Below are 11,124 nucleotides of genomic sequence, written 5' to 3' on the forward strand. Positions count from 1 at the left end.
ACTCAATTAAAAAAAAATACAAAACAATCAAGGTAAAATTTTAATTAGCAATAGGGTTACCTCTGGTACCACTCCATCTTCAGCGGTTTTTAGTTGAGTGAGTTGAGAAAGATAGGATTTTTGTGTGTTGTAGGTTGAGAAAGATAAAGAAAAAGAAATGACAAAAATTGATGTAACAGTGGGTTCAGTGTGTTAGGAGGGAGGGAACGACTCCCTCCTCCCTTATTGATGATGACATTTTGTTGGTAAGTGATTTCCTATCGAGATTAATATTTGGTGTTGAGAATTCGGTTAAACATTCAAGTTTAATGAGAGAGTTAAATTAAGTGGTATGCTTAATTGATATTTACTGGATATGAAATTTAATGGTCATTGAATTTTTTAATGGAAAAAAAAAATCTTTTATTTATTTAAAATATGTTTTTTTTTAACTTTATAGAATTCAATGTATAAAAACATTTTGATAGAATTATATAAAATGTAAAATGATGATGTGATGATATATGAATCCATTAAACTTTAATAAGCTTAATACATTAATGTCCACGGTGAACATCCACTAAAGGAGAGTGACATTGATTCTCTTCTATGACCATTATAATTCTCATATTGAGACGATAAATCATATCATTATTGTTTTTTATCCTTATCTTTTTCTTTTGTGAGCGACATGATTTTATTGAAAAAGACTTGCTAAATGCTAGCAACGAACAAAAAATTATATAAAGGTCTCGTTGGATTTTTCATCCACGTAATCCAATTCCTAGACTCATTATTATTTCTATGAGAGTTCAACCGGTTGAACTCTTTCTTTTTATATATAAATCATATCCTTTTAGGGCATCTTCAATCTATCTTTTATTTTTTCCTTTATTCAGTTTCAAGCTTACCTTATTTCTATCTCAATTTTGGGAAAGATGAATAGTATTCCACCAAATATGGAGGAACACCATTCATTTATCTCAAAATAGAGATGAAGTTTTAGTTGTCGGATGATCTTAACTTCAAATTTGGTTCTTTATTGCTCGGTGGTTAAGCGAACAAACATGAACAATGGTCTCATTCGTTCAATTATGTTCGTGAACGCTCATTTATATTCGTTCATTTAAGTTCTTTTTATGTTTATATATGTTCAATTGTGTTTGATTATCGTACTATATATATTCATTTATGTTCCTGTATGTTAATTATGTTTATTTATCTATATCCGTTTATGTTCGTTTAGCATATTCACGAACATATATGATCAATGTAAATTTTTAAACGAACGATCATGAACATGAGAATTCATTTGTGTTCGTTTATTTATTCGGTTAACTTAAACGAATGAACATAAACAAATATTTATTCGTGTTCGTTTACAAACTTATGCTTATCTTATAAAGTCTTGGATTGAATTTCTTGGCATGGTATGATATCCCTTAATATGAAGCAAAATAAATGCTTCTAAGCGGTGTTTTTTTCTACGTTTTAATTGCTTTAGAACTTACGAAACACAAATTTATTTAGACCGGTAAAACAAAAGAAGCCTATTATTTTCAACAAGATTGTTTCTTCTTCCTTTTGGATAATTAGTCATTCTTGTCTGATTTTTTTTTTTCTTTCTTCTAAGTCATTGTTTACTTCCACCATTACAATCAAAGCGGTTTTTCTGAAATTCCGTGTCCTTGAAATTGTTAATGTCTCTAGTCTCTCTTTTGCAAGAACTTTGGATGGTCTTTTGTGGTTTTAAAACCGTTCTATTTCATTGTGCACAGTAGCAGAGCTTGAACAAATTATTTGGAGGGGTCGAAATTAAAACTATAATTCTTAAAAAAAGAGCATGGGCCAAAGTCTAAATTTTATATTTTTTACGTCTGATATATATAAGATATAGCGGGTAAAACTACTTATAAGCAAAAAAAAAAAAAAAAAAAAGGGGGGGGGGGGGGGGGTGAGGGGGGGCACGACACCTGTAGCCCTTAATATCCTCCACCCTTATTATGTGGTATAAAATCGAAACCACAAAAAACCATAAAACCACACCATTTGAAAAGCCGCATGTGATTTTAAGATTATAAAACTGATACATGTGCTTTACGGTTAGATTCTAACTTAAAATCATATCAAACTGTACCATGTTCCACTCTAACATAATTCATCGTTATTTCTATCTTGTAATGTCTTTTTTTTCCACTTTACTTGCTTATTAAATTTCCCATCCATTAAAATATTACTATTAACTAGCCCAGTGGTATCAAGTGGTGACCTCCTTCTTTGAGGTCGAAAGTTCAAGTCTCATTGTAGATATAAATGAAATTAGGTGTTAGTTTAGGAGTAGATTATATATATTTATATTTGTCGGTTAAAAAAAATAAAAAAATAAGTTTTGGGTTACAAAATTTTACAAAGTCCTTTCTTGAATGTACACGTACATGTTTTTTTTTTTTTTTTATCACTTTACTCGCTTAATAAACTTTCCGGCCATTAAAATATTACTATTAATAAGTTTTGGGTTACAAAAATTTACAAAGTCCTTTCTTGAATGTACACGTACATGCTTCGTTGGCATAGTAGGTATATCGATGATCTTTAATGTACACGTACATGTTTCGTTGGCAAAGTAGGTATATCGATGATATATACTTTTGTTAGTAACAAAAAAATTCGAATATTATTACTAACTTTTAACAACCTTAGTTGAAACGTAGCTTTACAAGATATTGTGGTCCACCACTCGAAATATTTAATGACTTATGACTTAATATAAAGAAATGGTATATCTTCATATCATTTCTTGTTGCATCTTTCAAAATTTACTTTACATAATTATATGATGTTTAGCTTTATATAAATACCTTTTGAACAACATGTGAGTTTATAAAGATAAATAATAAGATATTTAAATTATGGGATCATTTGATTTGTTTATGGGTATATCTCACATTTAGTGTTTAGGAGTTTTTAACTTTTAGTTTTTAAGAAAAAGTTTGATTTAAACAAAAACTAGGTTTGGTTTGATAGTACGAACGTTTATTAATTAAACTAGATACGCGGGGTCGGATTCGTCACTAATATCAAAAAATAACTGACTGAATACATTATGTAAAAGATGGTGTCATCGTTTATTAGTCGTTCGTGATGGAAGTAGGATGCTATAGTTGGTTGACTATGAGAGTATGATGCCTAAAAATGAAATAAAGTAGAAGTAAACTGAAATTTATTCTCTTTTTAAAACACATATGTTGGATTCTTAAAACTACACACATAAACAAAAACACATATTCAGAATTTAAGTATAATGATTAAATAAAGAATCATTTAGCCTCATTTACACACTATGCGTATGTTGACTTTTCATTTGTTTTTATCTATAAATTTCTTTTTCCGGCTAATTTTTGCATATCATTGCTCATGTTATCCTCTTGTTCTTTTATCCTTTTCAATCAAAAGATATAAAAAGAAAGACTAAAGAGCCAGTACCAGCTGATCAAACCCATGACATCTTTTGTGTGCCCAGTGAATTTGTTCATGACAAGTGGATCCGAAGGACATATTGCATTTGCTTGCAAAAAAAACTATACACAACAAAAAAAAAATGGAATTGCATCAAACCAAATAAAGAAAAGGGTATTTTAGACATTTTTTTAAGAATGTGGTATAGCAATTACCACCTGCTCAGCGAGTTTAGGTAAGTGACACCTAAAGATTAAAAACAAATAATTTAATCATATTACACTTTGATAATATTATCATTTTTTAATTTAAATAAAAGAAAAAAGATAAATTACCCAGGAAATAAGCGTGCAGCAGTTCAATAACCAGACATAGCTTGATCATCTGCTTCTTTGGGTGCATAAGCATTCCCATATCCTATCCAACCAGGGGCAAATATTCCTTCCAAGTTACCTGTAAGTGTTGTGATAGATTAATCAAAAATTAATTAATTAATCAAAAATCAAAAATAGGGTGGAACCTTTTAAGTTACCTATTAAGTGTTGTGATAGATAATGGGCAAGAGTAGCTTCACCATGGAGGATTTTAGCGCCACTCCTAACTGCCTCCTCATCAATAACCACACCATCTATTATACCTTTACCTGTTCTTTCATTAGGAATATGCATTACATTTATAAATTATCATTCTATTTCTATCATTTCATTATAAAAAGAAAAAAAATAATACAGTAGTAATCTTTAGACACAAACCTCATACATGACATCCATCAATATGTTTTCCAATAAGGCCCTCAGACCACGGCCCCAGTGTTCTTAGTTATTGCTTTTCTTGCAATTAATCTCAAAGCACTTTCTGTATAGTGTAGGTTAACCTGCAAAAAATAATAAACAATTACAACTAACATTTTTCATTAGTAAATCTGTTGACTGTTGAGATGAAAGAATACTTAGTTGATTCATCTGAAATAACTTGTTGTACCGTTTCCCCAATGCATTCTTTGGCTGAGGTAGCACCTACAAAACATTATTTCTTATTCATCCACATTACTTTACCCATAGTATATAGGACTTATTGAGAACAAAAAGAAACACGCCTACCAAAAGTAGTTAATTAATGCCTACAGTTAATGAAAAGGTACCGGGACAAGTTGAGGCTCTGTAAGAGCTAATAAGTTGTTAAGAATTGGAAACCTTCCAACAAATTCAGGTATCAGACCATATGCAATAAGATCACTACTTTCAACCTAACAAAAATAAACACACTAACAAATTCAGGTATCATAACTCACTGATATTCTACGGCTCAAGTAACAGAGAATGTAAAAAATGGTTAAAGAACATCATCTTTAGACAAAAATGTACAAAAAAAGAAGTAATACGTATGTATTTCATCACAAAAGAGCGGATTTTACATTGAAACATTAAACAAATGCTTCAGAAAGGGTAATTATACCTCACAAACGAATCGATGGTTCCGAGTCCGTATAAACATGATGTGAGAAGACGATTTTACCTGCAAGTAATCCATGTAAAAGAGGTGAACTAAAAACTGCAAAGAAAATTAATTAATTACCTTTGGCATCATGAATGATTGCATTATGCCCTAATCGAGTTCGTTTGCACTTTCCGGTGGTCGGCACCGTCACGACGGCTGCCCTCTTTTTTTTCGAAGGTAGAGCAAATAGGGAGAGGCGGTGGAGGAAACATCGACAAGAAGCGGAGGGATTAAACTAAGTCCATAAGTAGATATACCACCAACGATCCGACCACGTTGTTGTTTCCCTGTTGAACTATAGAGGATAAATCGATTTTGGTTTGGAGTAGCAGGGGTGAGATAACCGAAGTTATTAATAGAGAAACACAAAAAGAAAATATGAGACAGTGTAGGGCCGACGAACGCACCTGGCCAGCCGGTCTCTTTTTCGTCGATTCTGATTTCCTTTTCTTCGATTGAACATCACAAAACCAACACGGGACCAACAATTTTTCCTTCCTCACAACCCCGGAAGACATGGAATCGATGCCCTCTATTTTTTTAAGTCGGATCGATGGATACTGTTGTAGAGTTTTGGATGAGTTTAGAGAGAGAAAGTGGGTTTTGGAGGCATCGGTACGGTCGAAAGCCACCGGTGAAGGAGGAAGTTTGATTGTGAGAAGCAATGTATGAGAGGTTTCTTGAACGACTGAGAAACAGGAGAAGGAAAATAGGATTCTATCGGTATACAAAAGAAACAGAGGTGGTGATGGAAAAACCTGGCGATATGCTATTGGATATGAGAAGCGGTGGATTATAAATGGAAGACACGTGTGTATGTGACACCGAGTTTTATGTCACGTGTCCACAAAAGAATACACATATTTACAAAACACCCCCTCCAAAAAAATTAGGTCTTGCGACAAAAATTCTTAGAACATTAGAGGGACCATTCTTGGCAAAATAACAACACTTTACTGTTGAAATTCATCACATCTTGCTAAGGCAATAGATGAAGGGCCAATTATGCCAAACCTTAGCTACTTTACTGTAGCTAAGGTTGGATAATTTTAATATATTGTATAATAGTTCCAAATCTAAAAGTTATTTTAGGTAGTCTTTAAAAAAAATTTATTGAACATTTTTAATGAATTTCAAGAATTACCCTTAAAGCTATATTTATATATTTATCCTTTTTAGACAATTGTGTCTTTTGTGTAATTTTATATATTTTTAAATCTTTATGTTTTTTCCAAACACTCATATAACAAATAAAAACTATAATTTCAAACTAATTTTGTCGAACACGTCATATATCCAAACTTTTCAGAAAAATAAAATAAAAATCATTTCATGTAACCCGTGTACTACATGGGAGACATAGTAAACAATATTAAAATTTTAAAAAACATAATATTAATCATAAAATAGATAATAATTGGATTTTAAAATAAACAAATAAAAATACAAACTTCTTCATCTTCTTTTGACACCAATGTATGTGTCTAGCCCAAACATATAAATGTTTTATTTTCTCAAAAGGTCAAATGAAATATAAGTAAGTTGTTATTATGGGCATCACATAAAGTGAACTGTCTATATTAGAAACAAGAAATAGAAGTAAAATGTTATTATCTTTTAAGAAATATAAGTAGTTTTTTGGATAAAAATAACATGAACTTCAAGATATAACAATGTAATTTGTTGCAAACATAAAAAAGCAACTTGCTATCAAGTCACATACCATGATGGTCTTATAAACGCAACAAAAGGCAAAGTACTTTTGTTATAAATAGAAAACAAAAGTATATGTTTGATTCCATGTTCATTAAATGTTAAATTACAAACATTGAAGTTAATGTTGATGTCTTAGTCATTGTATGCTAAATCATAGACGTCTAAGTTATTCTTATTGTATGTTATATGAGTCTATTTTTAATATTTTATTATGTTTTAAACCTCATTCTCCATACAAAATCACTAAAATACAAATAGTAAATTCATTTTGATATTCTGTTTTGACGCTATTTTACATGTTTTAGTTTGACACTACTTTACATAGATTCTCTAATATATTACAAAATTGCCCCTTCCATGAGGATATCCCTTATGACTCGTTGCAAATGTCAAAAAACACAATTAACACATAAGATTTGATATTATGAGAATGATTAAACAATTTAAACACATGAAGATGTCTTTTTTTATAATAATGATAAGATATTGGAAAGGAGAATGCTTACCTCAAGATATTTGTTGAATTTTAAGTAAGCTTTGTGGTCTTAACTACTGAGTATTCGTATCTTTTACATATAAATATTAAATGGTTATTCAAGATGAATTGAAAAAAATAATGTTTTCTTGATGCTTCAATGCTAAACAGATAAAAGAACAAAAAAACTTGTTTTTCATTATATACCCATTTTGACCAAAGGTAACCGGCCGTAATTAAAGCCGGGACAAAACCATCAAGTAAATTGGTAAATCGATGTTCTATTTCTTAAACATGTGATAAGGCAGAGACATACCGGGTCATGTAAAAGCTTAAATTCTTTCATCACCGCCTCAATGGCATCAACGGACAACCCTAAACAGATTGCAAAAGTTAAAATTTTCAAATAATGATTAATAAAATGGGGCCGAATTGATGAGAACGTTAAAAAGGAAGAAGTGTTGATATCCTACAATTGGATGAACATGAGATCTATTAAACGATTTAAGATGGAAATCACATACTGGGAACAATTATTTTCAAATCTAGTTTATGCTTACATTAGGCTGAATAAGAAATAAATTTGTGTTAAAATGGAGAAGATAGAATTGAAATATCTAAGTATTGCACTATGATATCATAAACTGAAGATATCAATCCAATATCAGAAACACCTTGGCCTAATCCCATCATTTTTTTGCTTCAGAGAAATGAAAGTAGATAGAGTCGATATGAAGAGAGAAATCGATTCTACAAATAAGGGATCTTCGAATCAATACCTTTACCGATGTCTTTAGTCCTGAGCATATATGTAAGTAGCCCCCCATCGAAGTAACCCAATTGGGATAATACACCTATAACTCTTCAGGTTTTTTTTGAAGATTATGCAGCTCAAAAGCATCAAGAGTTAACACGACAACAATGAAAATCAGTAAAAATACATGATTGGTTTTTTGGGTCAAATATAGCATCAAACACACAAAATTGTAATATATCATCAAATACACACTAACCTTGGCTAGATAAGGATCGACAAGTAGCAAACAATTAGTGGGGATCTAAAATAGTGACATGTGGCATACTGGATTCTAAAAAATTGATAAATGGTATAAATGAGTTTTGTTTATTAGAGCGGGAAGAGGGAGAAAAAAAAAAGGGGGGGGGGGGGGGGGGTATACGGTGGGGTTGTTGTATTTTTTATTTTTTTAATAGTTATTTAAATTCTAAAAAAATAGGAAAATGTAATATATATATATATATATATATATATATATATATATATATATATATATATATATATATATATATATATATAATCATGGCAAAATATTCATTTCAAATTTATTTTGATCAAATTCACGGTAGATTCTTAATTTTATACCTTTCATACAAATCAATGATTTTTAAATCTTATCTATAGTTTTTACGAAACAAAAAGGACCAATTATGCATTTTAGTCATAATTTTTTAAATCTTATCTACAGTTTTTATGAAACAAATTAATTATTTTGACGCATATATATATATATATATATATATATATATATATATATATATATATATATATATATATATATATATATATATATATATATACACGTCAAAATAATTAATTTATGACTAAACTGCATAATTGGTCCTTTTTGTTTCGTAAAAACTGTAAATAGAATTTAAAAAATTATTGATTTGTATAGAAGGTCCAAAATTAAGAATCTACCTTTGTCATGATTATTTTTTTTTATTTTCTTATTTTTTTTAGAATTTAAATAACTATAAAAAATTAAAAAAATAAAACAACACCCCCACCGTGCCCCCCCCCCCCCCCCCCCCCCCCCCGCCCCCCTTTTTTTTTTCTCCCTCCTTTTCTTTTTTACCCTATTTTATCTTTCTTTTTTCACTATCTCTCCACATCTTTTTCTTCCTCACATTTCACCTACAATTTCGAGATGAAAAAAAAACATACCAGATCCATCATCGGCTACCTCCGGCCACCTCATGTATCGCTAACATTTGTCGTCCACTCAGACCGCACCTAAAACCAGGTACCCCCTCTCTCACTCTAGATTTTTAGGCATGAACATAAACAAGTCTACAACACAAAATAAATCCATATTAAAATTCAAGGAGAGAAAGATATATTATATTACTACTCTCTTGTATTCCAGAAAACAAATTCACATAACCCAAAGATTGAAACTAAATCAAAAACTAGAAAGGGTTTTCAACATACGAAATCATATAAATCACTTCTGGTTCTAAGTACCAAATCCTCTTCTATAATCTCCCTATTCTCAACCCTATTCCATGGAACCCACACATCAGCTTGTCTCCCCAATGCTTTGTCCCAATCACCAAACCACCCTCCCTAAATTTGAATCTCCAGTCCTTCTTAACATTTCCAAGAAATTAGAATCATCAGAAACTAACACTAACTAATCAATTCATTTACTCATGGAATGGTTCATCTGTCTCTTCAATGCCCAATACACCGTTTGAGGCTTATCCCCCGCCGTCTTCACAAAAACCTTCGCCCTTCTAAGTTTTGCTTCCAACTAATACCCAGTTTTGGGCGTAACTAGGGTTCTAGAAGCTTCCATGTACGTGTGATTTCCGGTGATAAACCTCTCCTTGAATCGTTGTCGTTTCTTTCCCTTCAAGGATTTCATTATGTTAACCTTATTCTCTCTTTCTTTCATGTGTAATTGTTTGAATTGTTTCTTTTGGTAAGGTAGAACAGAGATAGAGGTGGTACAGAGGGTGGAGAGGAGAAAAACTCGGTTGCTATCGTCGGCGGAGACAAGGATGACGGTAAAAGCTTTGTCTTGTCAGAAAGAGTAACACTCTGTTCCCGAGTGTCACTTAATGACGGAAGTGGAGAGAAAGTGAGGGAATCAGATAGAAAGAGTAAGCCATCGTGTTCCCAATTTTTTTTTTGGAATGATTTGGGAATAAAAGAAAGGAAATCAGATGATAATCTTCCTCAGAAATTGGAAAGATTTGGAGAGAAGAGAATCTTTGATAAGGATAACAACACACAGTTTACCAATTTATCCTTATTAACCCTATATAGGATCATGTATCATACACAACACATAAAAATATTTCTTCAACCTCTGGTCCTGCTGTCGGCTTCCATCATCCATCATCCATCATATATTTCATTATCCTCTCCACTGCATTATATTCTTTTTTTTGTTATAGTATGAATCGATTATATAGAATCGTGTATAATATGAATCAATTATATGGTTTCATTATTCTTTTTGTCCCTTGTTAAACTATTAACCACTTTTCCACCATGGATACAAATGTCGTCATGAAAAGATCATCATTTTTTATGTTTTGACTTCTTTTTAGTAACTTAATTGGAACTTCATTTTTAGGAGTGGTAGGGTCACATGGGGGATTGTAATGATTATTGAATGCTCTAACATATGATTACTTTATCTTTGGTTGAATATACAATTTAGCTGCTAAAGCATTTCAAAAAGCTTCGAGAGTCCTTCTCAACAATAATAAATTTGTCATTCATGATACATATCCACTTCAGATACAACTATGGGTATTAATAGACACATATACCATAACATATATGATTTTAGTTATCTGTAAGTAATACTTTTCAAGTAATATTTTTCAAAATATAGCACTTTGGTGACATTGTGTATTAAGTCGGTTGAGAAGTACATTTTGTTATCTTTTGATTAAATCTTCTCGTACTTTTTGTTCCTACATATCCTCCTACTCAATGAAATTGTAACATGTGTAACATTTAATATTAATTTAATGAGATTTAATGATATTTTAGGATACTAATATGACACATGTCATATGGGTAGGAGGATTGGTAGGATCAAAAGTTAGGAGGATATTTAATTTCTCTTTACTTTTTGATTGTCTTTGTTTTTTACAATTTGTCCTCATTTATTATTCGTATGTTCAAATAATTTATAGCATCATTAATCCAAACAATAATATGTATAAACAACACTTATGGAGAA

General features: G+C 31.0%; 1 protein-coding gene across 5 annotated transcripts; it reads right to left on the reverse strand.

Annotated features, from left to right (window-relative positions):
• Nucleotides 1-3,182: 3,182 nt before the first annotated feature.
• Nucleotides 3,183-9,863, reverse strand: LOC145092029 (CLP protease regulatory subunit CLPX1, mitochondrial-like). Of its 5 annotated transcripts, XM_079029903.1 has the most exons (14): nucleotides 9,354-9,863; nucleotides 9,087-9,212; nucleotides 7,903-8,211; nucleotides 7,440-7,498; nucleotides 5,340-5,620; nucleotides 5,011-5,219; nucleotides 4,891-4,950; nucleotides 4,577-4,681; nucleotides 4,385-4,451; nucleotides 4,188-4,309; nucleotides 3,968-4,078; nucleotides 3,771-3,888; nucleotides 3,654-3,681; nucleotides 3,183-3,557 (listed from the first exon to the last, which is right to left on the reverse strand). In XM_079029903.1, exons 6-10 carry the CDS (start codon nucleotides 5,032-5,034, stop codon nucleotides 4,305-4,307), a joined length of 261 nt encoding a protein of 86 aa, XP_078886029.1. In that variant the 5' UTR covers nucleotides 5,035-5,219; nucleotides 5,340-5,620; nucleotides 7,440-7,498; nucleotides 7,903-8,211; nucleotides 9,087-9,212; nucleotides 9,354-9,863; the 3' UTR covers nucleotides 3,183-3,557; nucleotides 3,654-3,681; nucleotides 3,771-3,888; nucleotides 3,968-4,078; nucleotides 4,188-4,304. The 5 variants fall into 5 exon arrangements, 1 of the variants encoding a protein (XP_078886029.1); XR_013702401.1 differs by lacking the exon at nucleotides 4,577-4,681 and having other exon boundaries at nucleotides 5,340-5,690; XR_013702403.1 differs by lacking the exon at nucleotides 4,577-4,681 and having other exon boundaries at nucleotides 3,651-3,681; nucleotides 5,340-7,498.
• Nucleotides 9,864-11,124: the final 1,261 nt, after the last annotated feature.

This window comes from Lactuca serriola, chromosome 3 (genome assembly GCF_051521515.1).
Source record: "Lactuca serriola cultivar US96UC23 chromosome 3, Lser_US96UC23_V15, whole genome shotgun sequence".
Classification (NCBI taxonomy): domain Eukaryota; kingdom Viridiplantae; phylum Streptophyta; class Magnoliopsida; order Asterales; family Asteraceae; genus Lactuca; species Lactuca serriola.